This window comes from Suncus etruscus, chromosome 8 (assembly GCF_024139225.1).
Source record: "Suncus etruscus isolate mSunEtr1 chromosome 8, mSunEtr1.pri.cur, whole genome shotgun sequence".
Classification (NCBI taxonomy): Eukaryota; Metazoa; Chordata; class Mammalia; order Eulipotyphla; family Soricidae; genus Suncus; species Suncus etruscus.
This window is the reverse complement of record NC_064855.1, coordinates 24,247,671-24,265,910: the sequence shown is the minus strand read 5'-3', so window position 1 is coordinate 24,265,910 and position 18,240 is coordinate 24,247,671. Positions and strand designations below refer to the sequence as shown.

The 18,240-nt window shown below is 44.7% G+C and overlaps 1 protein-coding gene across 1 annotated transcript; it reads right to left on the bottom strand.

Moving 5' to 3' along the window:
- Nucleotides 1-1,544: 1,544 nt before the first annotated feature.
- Nucleotides 1,545-16,576, bottom strand: DDX25 (DEAD-box helicase 25). The gene is made up of 12 exons (XM_049778427.1): nucleotides 16,514-16,576; nucleotides 15,721-15,787; nucleotides 15,213-15,254; nucleotides 14,401-14,536; nucleotides 12,871-12,963; nucleotides 12,679-12,781; nucleotides 11,255-11,369; nucleotides 8,868-9,045; nucleotides 5,961-6,198; nucleotides 4,706-4,868; nucleotides 2,408-2,596; nucleotides 1,545-1,606 (listed from the first exon to the last, which is right to left on the bottom strand). The coding sequence occupies exons 1-12, from the start codon at nucleotides 16,574-16,576 to the stop codon at nucleotides 1,545-1,547; spliced, it is 1,449 nt and encodes a 482-aa protein (XP_049634384.1).
- Between the last annotated feature and the right edge of the window lie 1,664 nt (nucleotides 16,577-18,240).

Sequence of the window (18,240 nt, the reverse complement as noted above, 5' to 3'; positions counted from 1 at the left end):
GGCAATGTGCACTGGCTCATAGTTCTGATAAGGGTTAACAGTTCCTGCAAAAGACTCAGAACTGTTGACTTGCCAAGTTGAACAGCTGGTGTGAAGACAGCTGGGGCATACACACCACACAGGATGGCTTCACTACATCCTAGATGGCCAGACAAAGGGAAGTGAAGAGGGGGGGAAAGAGTAGGCAAGAGGAATGAGCACTGTTTGCAGAGCCTGTGGGAAGTTGTCAGATGGGAATCATGTTGGTTCGTGGAAGTCTACGGGAGTTCTGAAAGGGAAGCAGGGACCATTTATTTAAGACAATTCAAAGTTTAGATGATTAGGAAAAATCTAAGTCAATGCTCAGCTGGGTCAGAGAACAAGTATCTTAAGACGCCTTCTAAGCTTATTCATTCGGGGCCTCTCACAGAATCAGAAGTAGAATAAGGTTCAGTGGGAGAGTACCTGCTTTGCATTTATGAGGCCTGGACTTGATCCCTGGCGCCACAAAACAAAATATACAGGATAGAAACATCAGGGTTGGCCAGGTGGGGGGCAGTACTGGAAGAAGCAACAAGAAAAAGAGAATTTACAAAAGCAAATATTCGCTGAGTACCTTATTGGTGGTCACAGGTGGTGAGGGGACTGACAGGAAAGGATTTCACAAGTGATGGTAGCCCAGAGAGAGAGAGAGGCAGATGTAGCAGGAAAGCAAGCCTACCAGGAATAACTCCTGAGAGTTTTTGATATGGCAAAAAAATTAAATGAAAAAAAAAAAGTGATGCTTAAATAAACCCATATTTTCAGATTAGTAAAATGACCAGAGATTAATTTTTTTTTTGTTTTTGGGCCACACCCAGCGTTGCTCAGGGGTTACTCCTGGCTGTCTGCTCAGAAATAGCTCCCGGCAGGCACGGGGGACCATATGGGACACCGGGATTCGAACCAACCACCTTTGGTCCTGGATCGGCTGCTTGCAAGGCAAACGCCGCTGTGCTATCTCTCCGGGCCCATAAATCTCTTATTTGAAGATGTTGGAACCCAAGAGAAAAATACTTTGAAATATCTGTTGTAATTGAAAATGTTCCCTCTGTTCCAAACTTTTTTATATGGTTCCTATCTGGGTTCACCCCCAAAGCAATGCATAAGACATGATGTGCCTGGGAGAGAGGACTAGAAAGGCAAGTGGAACACTCCCTCTGTGCTGGCTCAAAATCCCCAAACAGTAAAGCTCTACTGCCACCTCCTGGCTTTGTAAGCTACTCACTGCGTTCACTGCCTAATCCAAACCTATCTCAAATACCCCTACCCACCCCCCTAATCAAGATACTTTTCCTGTAAGAAAGAGCAGAATATGTAATGATTTCACTTTTTTTATTCAAAGAAATAATGTGCTTTACATCAATTTGCTTTTGAAAAGACCTCAAGTCTTAAAACTTAGGGTATCAAGACATTTATTCTGCCATATATAACAGTTTCACAGAGGCTCAACATAAAAAGTTACCTTCAAACCCCATTAGGACATTCTCACAAACTAGGGTATTTCAAAAATAACAGTTATTTCTTCAATATTCAATCTTTTCAATTTCATCCATGTCTTGAGGGTCAAGCTGCTTAATGTTGCTATCTACAAGGAGAGAAAAAAGAGAAAGGAGCCAGGCTAATCACAGGGCTAAAACAGAACTGCACTCCACCTTCCTGGAATGTCTAAATGGAGAAGGGAGAGCATTGGGCCAGGTGGCAGATGTGAAGGAAACAGCACCCAAAGCACCAGGAAATGAAAAGCCTGTGTCTAGGTGCAAGCAAGGAGAGACTGAAAGGGGACGGCTAAGGCAGGAGGAAGTGGGCATCCCCCTGCTGCTCCAGCCCATCCCTGCAGTTACTCTGACATCAGCATGCCTCCCTGGAGAGATCACTGTCAGTGTGCAAACCTCGTACAGCACATCACACACCAGAGCTAAGTGGCAAAGGGGCCATTGCTTCCCGCAGTCCTGAGAGGCAGCAGACATGCCCTCCCATTTGTATTCTTCCTCTGCCCCAGTCACACCAGGAGGTTCTGGGGAAATGAGGTATCCTGTGTTTTCCAGGGCAGAGCCCACCCTATGTAGATGGGGCTGGAGGGGGGTAAAGGACTCTGCACTCAGGGCTTCCAGGACAGCAGAAGAGGAAACAAGAAGACAAGGCAGGGCAAGAACAGAACCTTCTGACACCTTATTTCTTCACTCAAGGTAGGATGTGAATATCTGTTTCAGATCTCAGAACACAGTAGCACTGAGAGTCGGAATTCTTCACTTCTCTCATATCCTATCCTTTGGCCAACTGCCTCCTGAGAGGGACATAGGATCCCACCTGGCCTGTCCGAGCCCTGGATCATCACTATCATGCATCATCACTATAAACTCTGGCAGTCAATGGGCTGGATACTTACTAAAGTGATCCTGGATCTTCATAAGCAGAGGCAGCTTATCCACTTCAATCATGTTAAAGGCCAGGCCTTTTTTCCCAAAGCGTCCAGTCCGCCCTATGCGATGTAGGTAGATCTCATAGACTGGCTCTTGAGCTTGGTTTACGGGGAGATCAAAATTCACAACGATCGTGACCTGCTTCACATCAATCCCTGGAAGAGGAAAGACAATGAAGGGAACTGCCGCTTCTGCTCAGACGAACTCACTCACATGCCAATGCAATTCTCACTTGATGGACATGGCTTAGAACACATCAGACTGGACATCAAACAGTCAGTGGGGTTGTTTATGGAATGCATCTATGATCTGGATGAGTGTCAATTGCAAAGTCGTCTAGGTCTGTACAGTGTGTGTGGTGGGGGATGTTCAGGGCACTGTATTCAGAGCATAACTGCCCAAATGGAGAAAGTTCAAGCAAGTTCCCAATCACCTAAAGTCTCATCTTTTCCTCTGATCCACAATATAACTCTAGTCACACCATCTTGCCATTTCCCAGGAAAACTATAAATTCATATCAACCTGAGTTACTATCTTCACTTTCGATGCTTTCTAGGAATCCTGTAATCCTCCTATGTCTCTGTCCCCCAACGCCAACAAGCTCTTCAGAAAACAATTCTTGTCCTTCCCTGTTCTATTCTTGGATTCTGTGCTCTCCTTTGCTCCAGGAGATAACCGAAACTCATTATTACTATACTGAACACCATTTATGACAATTCGCGTAAAAACTCAATTTTTACTTATTCTGAATTTTTCAGTTCCTTGGTCCAGAGAGATAGTGCAGGGGTTAAAGCCACTGCCTTGCATGCATTTGACCCAATTTATTCCCTGGTACTGCATATGGTCCCTTGAGCAGAGCCATAAAGTAAGCTTTGAGCACAGTCAGGTGTGGCTCCAAATCAATAAACCTTAGTTCAACTAAAGTCACACTAGGCACCTACAGGCACAGGCTACCAGCTGGACAGCAAAGAGAAGGACATTTCCACCAATGTAGAAGGCCCTAGTGGCTAGAGCTGATAACATCAGGAGCTAGAACGTTAGGTGTCCTAGTAGCAGAACCCCTTTCCAGGCTCCTCTATCCTATGGAAGGAGGGTGCTCAGTGACAGGTGCTGAGAATGACTCAGAAATTAAGGCATGAGTGTGATCCTGAGTAAAGATTCGAGAGGCAGCAGGAAATTTTGTTTCCTTCTCTTAGGGTAGGAAGAAAGGGAGGAGGGAGGGAGGGAGGGAGGGAGGGAGGGAGGGAGGAAGAAAGAGGCATTCCCTCGCCTGGTGAGCATTTTTAAAATAAAAAAAATACACCCCAGAGATGAAGTCAGCCATTAAAGAATAAAGTTGCAAATATGAATTACTTCATGCATCTAATAGAGCGGCTAAAATTTAAAAGGCAGCAAAATGCACCTTGCTGGCAACAATGAAAAGCAATGGGAACTCTCCCACAGAGAGGCGAAATAAAAATGATGCTGCCACTTGGGAAAGTTTTGTTCTTTTTTTTTGGGGTGGGGGAGCCACACCCGGCGGTGCTCAGGGGTTACTCCTGGCTGTCTGCTCAGAAATAGCTCCTAGCAGGCACGGGGGACCATATGGGACACCGGGATTCGAACCAACCACCTTTGGTCCTGGATCGGCTATTTGCAATGCAAACGCCGCAGTGCTATCTCTCCGGGCCCAGTTTTGTTGTTTCTTATAAAGATAAATATACACTTAGCATATGACCCTCAAGTTCTACATTGAGATATTTGTCTGAGGAATAAAAAAAATGTCCATACAAGACCTACACATTTTATTACCATTGATTCAAAATAGCACCAGAGTGTGACCAATGCAGGGTTCTGTCTTGTAAAATGATGGACCAACTGGGATATACCTTGTCAATGGAAGACAGTGTTGATTAAAGTCATCATCAAGATGGCTTTAATGACAGATCTGAGGGACAAACACTGACAAACTCTAAAACATCATGGTAAATAGGGTGGGAAGGAATAAGGCTACCCTCTACTTGATCTGATTTTTATACCATTATGAAAGACAAGAGTACAGAGAGTGGTGGTCAGCAGTACCGAGGCAGTTGGTAAAGAAGAGACCACATGAAGTTCAAGGCCAGGCTGGGGTCAGCTAGAATCTTTTGTTGGGGTTATGGCGACAGCTATGGGGCTACATGATTATAGCTTACTGAACTGTGCAGAGTAGAGTTGTGTGTGCAAACTGCACATCCCTACATAGCCCCACTCACACTCCCTTCTCCATCACCTCACATACGCACCTCGAGCGCAGACATTGGTCGTTATAAGAACTTTTTCTTTCCCATCTCGAAACCTCTGAATGATGGAGGCTCGCTGGTCCACACTCAGCTCCCCACTGAGCAAGGACACTTGGTGGCCATCCTGCATCATCTCCACAGTCAACCACTTGGCATTCCGACGTGTCTGTATGGAAAAGATGAAGCTCACAAAGCGATCGGAGTTAAAGGCGAGCAGCTGTGTGTGCAGATGGAGTGCTAGGAGAGGGTTAGGGCTATCTCTGTCCACCTCTCAGCTCTGTTGGAATCTTAGAATGTGGCACAGAGCCCTTCCTCTGCTTGAGCTCCTCAGCCTAAGGGGCACATCCTTTCACCACCCCCAGCAGCAGAAGACTCCACTCACTTCCCAGTGGTGGCATGACAAGAGAGGTATGATGAGAACTGAGGGTGCTAAGTGCAACTGGGTGCTGGGCACTCCTCGAACATGAGCACAGTGATTACCTGCTCTCATGGCTGGGTGTAGTAATGACTGCATTGCATTTTGGAAAAGCAACAGCTGGAGGAATACTTTAGAAGTTAAGGCAGTTGGCTGGCACACAGGTGACTCAGATTCAATCTTCAGAACTGTCACCAAGCTCAGGGATAATCCCTGAGCTACAAACCAGGAGCAAGCCCTGAGCAGTGCCAGATGTGACCCAAACATGGCTCCAAAATTTTGCTTTTAAAGTGGGAGGCCTAGGAGTCTATCCTCAGGACCACTAAAAAATAATAAATGAATGAATGAGTAAGATCCACCCTTCAAGCTTAAAGCTATTAACTAATATGTTCAAAGTCACATGGTTAGTTCAGGGCAGAGCCGAGCTTTATTCTACAATTTGGTTTCAGTGACTGGACCATGTAAGTATGAAAAATGTCAGCCAAAAATATGTGTATGTAAATGAAAGTATGGTGATATTAATATCAAGTGATGGCTCTGAACATTGCAAGTACCTTGAGCTGAATAAAGGGCACCTCTAGGAACCCTTTAGACAACCCAAACAGGGACATGACAACAGCACACCCAACCATACAAAGATGCCCTTATAATGTCTGCTGCAATGCCAGTCCAACACTGAACTTCACTCATGAGGCGCATCATTCTGAATTTCATTGTATTTGGAGCTGGGCTAACCAAACATAGAAAAAGTACTGAGCAGAGTGCCTGGCTGATGGGACATTAGTAGACATCCCCCCACACACACACACCCATCCACCCACCGCCTGCAGGGAAGCCAAGCACCTGACAGAAGATTATGGCCTGACCAATAGTGATGCCACCATAGATATTGCACAGAGCCTGATACTTGTCGTTCCTGTTCTCGCATAACACATAATACTGTCGGATGTTGTTTAGGGTCAACTCCTCTTTCCGTAACTTGATAACGTTGTGATCAGGAATGATGCGCTCTGCAAACTGCCACACAGAGTCTTCGAAGGTCGCTGAGAAGAGGAGCATCTGGCATTCAGAGGGCAAAGCTCTGGGCCAAAAGAGGGGAAGAAGTCTGTTAGTTTCCATGCCTTACAAAGCACTGCAGGCAGCATAGCGACACTCAGCCACCAAGGCCTTGGAAGGGGCTCCTATATCACCACGCTAAACCTCCTGGCCAGTCATGAGTCTGGCCCCCTCGGGATCACCATAAGTTTAGGAAAGTAATGGAAAACTAACAGAAAGCTCAAGTTTAAAGCTTAGATAGGAAGATGGGGCGAGTCTCAGGAGGGGCAGGACATTGGGCCGAGTGTTATCCAGATGATGATCTGTGTGGATGAAGGGCACAGGCCGGTTCTTTGACAGCAAGGTGTACTGTTTCTTGGGAGAAAAGTACCAGTAGCCACTTTATGTAGAAAGAGAAGACACTGGATATAAGTAAGAGGGCAAGAAACAGAAAATGATGCAACATGAAAAGTGTACGATGCCCTAAAAAATGTCAAAAAAAAAGGGGGGGGTCAAGTCATAAAAAGTTTGGAAACACACAGCATGTAGTGGAACCAGCAGTCAAGATGGCAGCTACTCCTCAGGCGGCTGAGTAAGGTCTTGGAAAGGGCTTGGAAGGGACATCCAGTTGCTACTGTTGTCTTTCTTGACCTAGGCCATGAACACAGCCCCTTGGTAATAATTCTTTAGGTGATTCACTCAGGATTTGTAACATTTTCTTTAGATATTACAATTTAATAGAAAAGCTGATGCTTTGAAATAATAGACCAGAAAGATATCCTACTGCTTCCAAAGACAGATACTCAGCTGCTAGTTCTGGCAGGAAATACTAGCAATCAATAGTCTAGTGAATCCTGGACACTGTGTTCCATCTGAGCCCTTGATCATCTGATGCCCTTTTCACAACAACAATCTTACAGACCTCCACAGTCCACACATGTGTTTCTGTAGAGCAGCGTTTTTCAACCACTCTGCCGTGACATACTAGTGTGCCATGAGATAGTCTGGTGTGCCGTGGGAAAAATTCCAATTTCATCCGTAACATGCAGCTTCGGATCACAAATAGACCAATCATTAGATTATTTCATAATAAAGTATTATAAAATAATTTATTGGTGTTTATTTGATTCCTATGCATGAGAATTACTTTATATATATATATATATATTTTCTAGTGGTGGTGTGCCTCGTAATTTTTTTTTTCATGAAAAATGTGTACCTTTGCACAAAAAGGTTGAAAAACCCTGCTGTAAAGACACTATTCACAGGATAAGCAGAGAAGCCACTGCAGAGACATGGGGTGGAAAAGATACTTCTATCATTTGGGAACCTGGGAAGTGGAGTGACTGGGAGGTGGGTATTCCAGCACACTCTGACAGTTGGGATCTGTAGAGAGAAGTGGTAGCTACAGGCAATTAATGAGAGATCTTTGGCCTGCAAGTCTCAGAGAACACAGAGCCAGAGGAAGAATGGTACATCAGGCATACTCGGGGATACTTTTCTAGGAAATATAAGCCCCCCAAGTCCTGCCAAGAGTGATTCCCAATTGCAGAGCCAGGTGTAAGCCATGAGCACTGCCAGGTGTAGCCAAACACACACACCCTTTTTGGCAGATACAGTATCTGAGAACACAAAACACCATCTATGTATCTAGTGTCTAGTGTCAAGCAAGTCACATTGCTGACAGGCTCAGAATCCTGTGGAGAAAAAAGATTCCCAAAGCTTCCAGAAAGAAATTCAATTACGGGCAAAAGTTTAGGAATCAAGATGCCATTAAGTTTTGTAGCAGAAAAATACTGAAAACTGAGAATATTGTATTGAAAACTTTCTATTTTCAACATTTGCTTGGAGGTTATGAGGTCAATTATCAAAGGATCAAATCCATGGATACACTACAAGTTTTCTAGACATGTAAGGGTTGGAAAATAAATTATCTGCACACTTGTTTTAGAGGAAACCATTAAGAAAAAATAATCTGGGGCCGGAGAGATAGCATGGAGGTAAGGCATTTACCTTTCATGCAGAAGGTCATTGGTTCGAATCCCGACATCCCATATGGTCCCCCGAGCCTGCCAGGAGTGATTTCTGAGCATGAAGTCAGGAGTAACCCCTGAGCGCTGCTGGGTGTGACCCAAAAACCAAAGAGAGAGAGAGGAGAGAGAGAAGAGGACAGACAAAAGAGAAGGGTGAGAGTGAGAGTGAGAGAGAGAGAGAGAGAGAGAGAGTGAGTGAGAGGGAGAGGGAGAGGGAGAGGGAGAGAGGGAGAGACGGAGAGACGGAGAGACGGAGAGACGGAGAGACGGAGAGGGAGAGAGGGAGAGGGAGAGAGGGAGGGAGAGGGAGAGGGAGGGAGATGGAGAGGGAGGGGGAGGGAGAGAGGGAGAGAGAGAATAATCTAGCATTCTGGAGTGCACCAGAAATCAAGAGAAAGACCTAGAACACAGACTTTTGGAGCCAGTCAATAAGGAAAGGTGAGAAGACAGAACAACAGGAGCCCTTGGGCTGGAGAATAACCAAGCCAGAATCCAACTGCATGTAGGGAGGAACTTGGGAGAAAAGTTCAAGAAAAATGAGGCTGATGACCTAGCCCAGTGGCTTGGTGCTTGATTAGAAGTTCAGGAAAAAATAAGCAATACAGATAACCAGAAGTAGCAGACAGACAAAATTTCTCATCTAAATGAAAGATCTAGAAGAAAGGGTGAACACAAATATTACCTCTGAATTCGAATGCTTTGATCTGAGAAACCTTGCGTGTCAATCATTACATCTGCTTCATCCAGGACAAACACACGAATCTTAGTCAAATCAATTAATTTTCTCTTGAAACACCAATCTAGGACAGTACCTGGAGTGCCAATTATGATCTGTTTGGTGATATCTGTGCCTCTGGGAACTGGGGAGAAAAAGAGTTTAAAGGACTCCTTTAGATGCCTCTAAGAGTTCACCATTCTAGGCAATGCAACAAGATTCTAAAGTAAACTAAGCCATTTTATGTTTCTCCAAGCATAAACTCTGAAGGTCCTTGGGGATTTGTATTTTTATTTTGCAGCATTATAGTTTCAAGTTTCTAGTAGCTGTATATTTTGGTTCTGTCCCATGTCCAGGAAAGTCACCTTGGGGGAAAGGAAACTAGATAGAGTAGTGCTTTGTTTTGCAAGCAAGAAGAGCAATTTGACCCTCAATTCTGCATGACCTCCTCAAGACTTCTGAGCAGCACTGTATTCCTGGGTCTGAGCACTAAACCTGCTGTCATGAGGCATAGCTAAGTAAGTAGAGTAAATGAGGCTGGCTAAGTAAATAAGGCTGGTGAAGTTCGATCCTGGGCAAGTTGAGAGCTTACAGATTCAAAACCTTCCATTAGCCATTTCAGGCTGGAGCAATGACTCCAACAACCCTTTATTTCAGGTGGGAATGGGATATTTATAATGTGTCTTATAATGTGTCTGTCAGGTTAGGAGGAAAATAGTAAAAGGAGAAAAATAGGGTAATTGCTCTATTTAAGGGAAAAATAGGACATGTACTATTTTAAGGAAAAAACAAGATGTGAGCTCTAAGGGAGAAAAAACAAGATGAATGCTTTGTCTATCAAGAAAAAAAAAAGCATGTGTGCTATTAGGCTCTGTGTAATACTCTACAAATATCAATGGAGGAGGCCCCTGAGAATTTCTTGGGAAGTCCTATCACCCCAAAAGTTGCCTTGCAGAAGTCTTTCTGTCCATATTTTCTTTCTTTCTTTCTTTTGGTTTTTGGGTCACACCCGGCAGCGCTTAGGGGTTACTCCTGGCTCTTCGCTTAGAAATAGCTCCTGGCAGGTTCTGGGGACCATATGGATCCTGGGATTTGAACCAGCATCCTTATGCATGCAAGGCAAATGCCCTACCTCCACGCTCTTTTTTAATGGAAAAATCACCAAAACATCTACCAATAAATTATGAACTATTTTGCAATTAGTCGAGAATGATGTAGGTTATCTCTATGTATTAGCACAGAAAGATCTCAAAAACACATTTTTGAACAGTATAGGAGAAAATGATCTCCCACATCTATAAACAAATAAATCACTTATATTCATATGTGTATATGAACTAAAAAAAAAAAGCAAAAGCTGTTCATGAAAGTATCTTTTAGGAGCTGGAGTGATAGTGCAGTGGTACAGCATTTGCTTTGCATGCAGCTGACCCAGGACGATCCTTGGTCTGATCCCCGGCGTCCCATATGATCCCCAAGCCAGGAGCAATTTCTGAGTGCATAGCCAGGAGTAACCCCTGAGCATCACCCGGTGTGGCCCAAAAACAAAGTATCTATAGGTACTTATGGGGCCAGATAGCACAGTAGGTAGGTTGTTTGTCTTCCCTGCAGCCAATCTGGGTTCAATTCCTAGCATCCCCTATGGTACCCTGAGCCTGCCAGGAGTAATTTCTGAGCACAAAGCCAGGAAGCTCTGCTTTTTTTGTGGCCAAAAAAATAAATAAATAAAATGACATTTATGGCCTGATATACTTCAGCTTGCTTAGTGTGAAGTGCAATCCCCTGGGTTCGATCCCTCTCCAAATAGGTTTTTAGAGTTCAAGAAAAACAGCTTTCACTTTCATCTTTTAATTTATTTTCAGTATTTTTTTGCTTTTTTTTATACTTTTAGTATACAATCTAAAACAATAATAACTGCATTTTATTTTTTTTTATTTTTTATTTTTTGTGGGTTTTTGGGTCACACCCGGCAGTGCTCAGGGGTTATTCCTGGCTCCAGGCTCAGAAATTGCTCCTGGCAGGCACGGGGGACCATATGGGGCGCCGGGATTCGAACCAATGACCTCCTGCATGAAAGGCAAACGCCTTACCTCCATGCTATCTCTCCGGCCCCCAATAACTGCATTTTAAAGAGAAGAATCTACTACACCATTATCTTGCAAAATGTGGACATGATGCAAACATTTACTGGGTCCTTATTAGGTGCGAGGCATCGAACACAGAACTTTTCACTTTGTTTCAGTCTAGCAACACTGTAACGCTATTCTATTTTCCATTTTAGAGAAGTTATATTACATGCTTGGTGGTGGTGAAGTCAGGATTTAAACAGCCAAGACTGGCTTACTGGTACATACTTCGATTTCCTCGAATGGCATACATCACTTGAACATCCACACAGAATTTTCCCATCCGCTCAACCACACTGCCAGTTTGCAGAGCCAACTCATAAGTAGGAGCGAGGCAGAGGCACTGTAAAGACAGATGGAGAAGTGATAAGGAAAAGTTCTAAGAGTCAGCATTCAAATTTGAAAGGAAACTAAGTTTTGAGCAGGGAGAGGCACAAAAATGATACTGGATGGGACCAGAGTGATAGTACAGCGAGCGGGTTGATGCTTGCCTTGCACCTGGTCAACCTAGGTTCAATCCTCAAAACCATACATGATTCCCTCAAACCCACCAGGAATATGCCCTGAGCATGGCTGGGTGTGACTCAAAAAGTAAACCACAAGCAAATAAACTAGGTCTTTGTGTATGTTCACTTACTGATTTCTTGTTTAGCAGTAGCAGGAAACCAAGGTCTTTATCCATAGACCAAGGCATAGACTCTAAACTGAGACAAGCATTGGCCACTGGCCTGATGTCTATTTACATGGAATAAAATTTAGCAGCTGGGAGATCTAAGGTGAACATTAAATTGTGAATAACTTTTATACACTCATCTCTAAAGGCTTATACAGAAACTCAGGTTACAGGTTCTGCTCTTTTGGTGGAGGAAAGGACTGAATGCAGGAAGGCTGGGTCAGAGGAGAGTGAAATCAAGACAAATCACAGCTTGAGTACAATCCCCAACACCTCTTACTGCAATTACATCTAGTTCCAGAATAATTCCCATTTGATCCAACCCCATGTTACACACAGAGAAAACCACCAAACTCTTTCGATATTTCAAAACAAAACAGATAACCAGATACTTTCCACATGGAAGCTGGACTAGAATGACAAGCTAACTCTGATTTTCATGACCTTAAATTCCCCATTTTCCTCTCATCGTTTTACCTCTTGCGCTAAAATACAGCCACTAGCTCTGCTAGTCTTACAGCTATATTGCTATCATTATTAAATGCCTACTTTATGCCAAACACAGTGCTAAAAACACCCATTTCATTAAATCTTCATAATAATCCTATGAAGCAAGTATTTAATCATTCACTCAGTATTTAATGAGTGGGTTTACAAGCCAGACACTATTAAAATTCAAGGATGAACAAAATGACTATGATATCTTTCTTTATAGATGTTTTCTATAGAAAAAAATACTTACAATGACTTACTAATTTGACTAAGAAAGTAGGTGGGTTAAGTGGAGATCGTGAGGCTGGAACTAGTTCAACTCTGCACTTCCCATCTATGTCTCACACTGCTGCGCTGTGATTTTATGAATGTCTAAACATCACAGTATCCTATCAATGTATCACATATCACAGTAAACATGCCACTACAACGATATCATCGGCGACTGAAACAGCATCTGCACTGCAAGCATGCCCATCCCTCTTACCTGTGGGAACAATTCCAAGGCATTAACTCTGCTTAACATGGCCAGGACAAAAGCAGCTGTTTTCCCTGTTCCAGACTGGCTCTGGGCTATGAGGTTCTGGGGTCTGTAGAGAAGAGGGTGTCACTGAGCATAAACTGAATGCAAAAGACAGAAATGAATCAAATTGGAAACAGGACTACCTAGGAAACTCACGGATGTGCCAGCATCATAGGGAGAGCCATCTCTTGGATTTTGGATGGTCTATTAAATCCCATTGCATAGATACCTTTTAGCAACTCTTCCTTCCTATCAAAGAAAGCAAAACCAAACACTTAAAAGCCTATGATTATTAAGTAACCCTAGAAACATGATCTTGAATGTGCATTTCAAAATTAAGCCATTTCGCAACTGAGCTTCGAAAGTAGTAAAGAAGGCTGGGGAGAAGGCTCAGGTATCAGCAATACCTGGATTGAAATAGACAAGGACATGAATTATCTCCAACACTGCTTGGTTTGCAAGTGTCACCAGATATGGCTTCTCTGGTACAATCATCTAGCTGAACCATCACTACTGAACCATCAAGCTGGTGGCAAGTATCACCCCAAGTGACCCCTGGGCCCACTGAGCTCTGCTTTAGAGGACTCCAAAAAATAGTATTTAGAAATTTTGTTTACACTTCAACTTCCAAACATATGCAATAATGCCATTGATAGGTGGGCCTTATACACTATATACTTAGGCTAAGTAAAACTTAAAAGCTGGGTCTGGAGAGATAGCATTGAGGTAAGGCCTTCTGCCTTTCATGCAGAAGGTCAGTGGTTCGAATCCCGGCATCCCATATGGTCCCCCGAGCCTGCCAGGAGCGATTTCTGAGCATAGAGCCAGGAGTAACCCCTGAGCACCGGTGGGTGTGACCCAAAAATAAACAAACAAAAAAGTTAAAAGCCTAATATAATGATCTTTATAATAATGCTAGGAGAAGAAATTATCTCATCCTTCAGAGCCAGTATTTTAAAATATTCTTCTTGGGTTTCATGTTAGCTGGTAGAAAGGATATTAAGTAAGGCCCAAGAGAATGCCTCCCATCTTCAATGGCATACATATTGTGGATATGTTTAAATGGTAGATTAATTGCTAGTTTTCTAGCATCCAACTATTTAGTGGGTATACATTTTTTTGGTAGTGCTAGAGATCAAATGCAGGGCCTGACATTCAGGAATCATTCAGGCCCTGTCAGTCAATTATTAATCAAGCAGGCTTCTTAACATTTAGAAAATGTAATTTTCTCTTCACCTAACTAAGTTCATCTGTGAAACTCTCCCTGTTAAAATACATTTTCTTCAAAGCAATTGACAACTTCCTAAAAAATGCAAGCCCATTTGGGAATACGACTCATTTCATTTCATTGCAAACAAAATACATGTAGGAAGGTGAATGCTTGTCACATCTAAAGCTGGGAGTGGGTAGTATATAGGTCATATAATCATTGGATCTGAATTCTGTATGGAGAATAGCAATGATGGCAGTGTCTGACTTGAGTATCTCCCTTAATATCAGAAGCTAAAAATATTTTACCATCGTAAATATTCATCAGAATATCGTAAACAAACATCTGAATGCTAAAATAGTGTTCCTCCATGAGCTATGCTTTAGTTGTAAGCCAACCATGCACATCTCAATTTAGTACAGAATACCAGGACACAAAGGACATCTTTGTTTCTTATCACTGGCAAAAATACTCACAGACGAAGTTCTTCAAACGTTTTCACCGAGTAGAGTGGAGAGCTGGGATCTTTTTGTAAGACTTCGACTTGGTGACTAGATTCAACTAACGACTGCCGGATTAGCTTGTTTAAGAGTGAATTTGCTGCCAAGTCCACTACAAAGGAAAAAAAATAACAAGGGATATTCCAGGCATAAAATCAGTCTTCCTGAAGACGTTGTATATTAAACAACTGCTCTATATTCATCTTCCAAGGGAAGGTTCTAGAAATAATGACACAAGAATGAAACTTTTTTTTTTAAATAAAGGTCGTCTCATCATTGCCACCTGACCTAATTTTCTTGCCAGATGAACGTTCTTTTTTTTTTTTTTTTTTTATTTTGGGTCACACCTGGCAGCACTCAGGGGCTACTCCTGGCTCTTAATATTTAGAACCTGATCTAATTTTCTTGCTAGATGAACGTTCTTTTTTTTTTTTTATTTTTATTTTGGGTCACACCTGGTAGTGCTCAGGGGCTACTTCTGGCTCTATGCTCAGAAATCAGCCCCCAGCAGAATCAGGGGACCATATGGGATGCCCGGATTTGAACCATTGTCCTTCTGCATGCAAGGCAAATGCCTTACTGCTGTGCTATCTCTCTGGCCCCCAAGATGAATGTTCTTAAGCCATTCCTACTAACCTTTAACTTATTCTAGAGTATTCCCCACCCTGAATTAGTAATTCTTCAGATATCAACTACTTAAAAGGAATAGTTTTCCATTTAAAGCAAAAACCATTCTTTCAGATGGACCATGCTAGTAGATACAACGTGAATTAAAATGATCTACCTACCCACATCATCGTCTTCATCTTCTATGTGATTAACAAAATTATCTAAAGGGATAGAAGATAAAAAAAACCATAATACAGTAAAGATAAAAGCAGTGAACTGTGGCACATTATCCTAATTTCTTTTCTGACTTTACAGTGAGCATTGCCTGGGGAGTGACTAAAAGGACTGGAAGGTAGTGGAGACACAGGATGTTAAAGGAAAGGAGTTAAAGGTATTCAGTAACCAGAGGCACCAGAAAGCAAAGCTTTTTGGGGTGTTTTTTTTTGGGGGGGGGTCACACCCGGTGTTGCTCAGGGGTTAATCCTGGCTCCGTGCTCAGAAATCACCCCTAACCAGGCTCAGGAAACCATATGGGATGCCGGGATTCCAACCACCATCCGTCCTACGTTGGTTGTGTGCAAAGCAACGCCTTACCCACTGTGCTCTATATAGCTCCGGCCCTAAAGTTGTTGTTTTTTTTTTTTAATTAATCGAAGCTAATCTGCTTGATTCTTAGCAGAAACTCACCTACATTTGAGGCGACCGTACTCTTAATAGCCGGAAGAGCCTTCCGGGGGTGGATAAGGTTTGCAAACTATGAAGACACAAACGGCAACCAAATATTAGGAAAAGTGAGCGATCCATCTAGCAGCCCAAACAAAAGCTCCTTCCTCCTAAGAGTAGAGACTGGGGGAAACCCACCCGAATCCTCTTATCCTTTGCAAAAAAAAAATTAGCGTTGACTAGCATTCCTTTTTCAGAACTAGATCTCCAGGGTTGAATGCATTCAACCTAAAAAAAAAAAAAAAAAAAAAGTCTCCTCTAAAAAAATGGGGGAGACTTTCTGATGGGCCTGCAAGTGAAGGAAGTTGCAAGGCCAAAAGGACAGTCTTGGGGGGGGGGGGGGAGTCACAAGGCGATATAAAAGATGAGGGATGGGAAAAGCCATTGATGGAGAGACCAGATGGGGATCCATGTAATGGGCGTCCATTGTGGGGAGAGGGGAGTGAGGGTCCCCCTGGGAATTGGGAGCTGCTTGCCCTCCAAGGCCTTGCAAGTAGATCTATCTTCACTAGCCCTTTCAAACCAAAGCTCTGCGCTGCAGCAGGGGGTTTGGGGGGCCGGTGGAGGGGTGTCCCCTCGCCTGAGGCCTAGTTCCAAATCTTCATCCTAGTTTCACATCACCCCTGCACCACTGGCGGGGCTCTTCTCCTTCCCCTCCTCTCCCCACTCCACCCCATTTCCATCTCTCTCCACCCAGGGATGGCTGGCGGCTCTCCTTCCCGCCTTTTTCGCCCTCCCCCGGCCGGGCGGCGGTTACATGGCCGTTAAGCCGCTCGCTGTCTGCTGCCCCGGCGTCGCCGGCCCAAAGTAACGACGCCATCGCGGTGGAGTGCCAAGGAGCGCGGTTCTAGCCCCCGGCACGTGTGCGCATCACACCCCAGGCGCGAGGCAGATCCGGCCGCAACGGCAGCCAATGGGCTTTCGGCTCGAGCCGCCGTGCGCCCGCCCACCGGGCTCAGTGCGCAGGTGCGGGGAGGGAAGCATGGCCTTGGTGGGCGTGGTTTACTGGGCGGGGCGGGGCTGAGCCGCGCAGCGACCCCGCCCCCGACCCCCGCTCCTCCGCTGAGCGCCTAGATGGCTGGTCCCCCACTCCCCTTGCTGGCCCCGCCCAGCCAAGCGTTAGTTCGTGCCTCTGCAGGGCTGCGGTGATGGCAGAGTCCTGTTGTTTTACTATATTAATTAATGTGGGGCTGCAGAGAGCACGGAGGTAGGGGTTTGCCTTGCATGCAGAAGGACGGTGGTTCGAATCCAAGCATCCCATATGATCTCCTGAACCTGCTAGAAGGAACCCCTGAGTGCTGCCAGGTGTGGGAGGAAGGAAGGAAGGAAGGAAGGAAGGAAGGAAGGAAGGAAGGAAGGAAGGAAGGAAGGAAGGAAGGAAGGAAGGAAGGAAGGAAGGAAGGAAGGGAGGAAGGGAGGGAGGGAGGGAGGGAGGGAGGGAGGGAGGGAGGGAGGAGAAAAGGAAGGAGGGAGAGAGAAAAGGAAGGAAAGAGGGAGGGAAGGAGGAGGAGGGAGAAAAGGAAGGAGGGAGGGAGAGAAGGAAGAACAGAAGGAAGGGGAAGGAAGGAAGGAAGGGAAGGGAAGGGAGGGAGGGAGGGAGGAAGGAAGGGAAGGAGGGAGGGAGGAGGAGAAAAGGAAGGAGGGAGGGAGAGAAGGAAAAACAGAAGGAAGGGGAAGGGAACGAGGGAGGGAGGAGGAGAAAAGGAAGGAGGGAGAGAGAGAAGGAAGAACAGAAGGAAGGGGAAGGAAGGAAGGAAGGAAGGGAAGGAAGGGAGGGAGGGAGGAAGGGAGGGAGGAAAGAATGGAAGGAGGGAGGGAGAAGGAGAAAAGGAAGGAGGGAGGGAGAAAAGGAAGGAAGGAGGGAGGGAAGGAGGAGGAGGGAGAAAAGGAAGGAGGGAGGGAGAGAAGGAAGAACAGAAGGAAGGGGGAAGGAAGGAAGGAAGAGAAGGAGGAAGGGAGGGAGGGGGAGGGAGGGAAAGAGATGGGGCAGGAGAGATAGCATGGAGGTAGGGCGTTTGCCTTGCATGCAGAAAGTCGGTGGTTCATATCCCGGCATCCCATATGGTCCCCCAAGCCTGCCAGGAGCGATTTCTGAGTGTAGAGCCAGGAGTAATCCCTGAGCGCTGCCAGGTGTGACACTCCCCTCCCCCCCCCAAAAAAAGTAGGAATAACTACTGAACATCACTGGGTATGACCCAAATAAAAATAAAATTAAAAAACAAAAGGTACATGTGTAAATTTTTGGTATCTGGGTCACACCCATATCAGGGGCTACTCCCAGCTCTGTGTTTGGGGTCAATGCAAGATGTGTTTAGGGCACCATGTGATGAGAGACCAAATCCAGACTCCCACAGCAAAGCTTGTACTTGGCCCAAGCACTGCAATGGCTTGAGCTATCTTCTTTCTAGGAAACTACATTCCAAGACAATGTGATCTGTGAGAAAGATACCTACAGAAAGGTAGTAAGAGGAGGAATGGGACTCA

Excerpts from the sequence above, each read along its gene's own strand:
- DDX25 (XM_049778427.1), bottom strand. The coding sequence starts at position 16,576 with ATGGCGTCGTTACTTTGGGCCGGCGACGCCGGGGCAGCAGACAGCGAG. Across the intron at positions 14,537-15,212 it reads AGATGAAGACGATGATGTGG|TGGACTTGGCAGCAAATTCA; the intron begins GTAGGTAGATCA and ends TTTCCTTTGTAG. Across the intron at positions 1,607-2,407 it reads GAAGATCCAGGATCACTTTA|ATAGCAACATTAAGCAGCTT; the intron begins GTAAGTATCCAG and ends CTCTCCTTGTAG.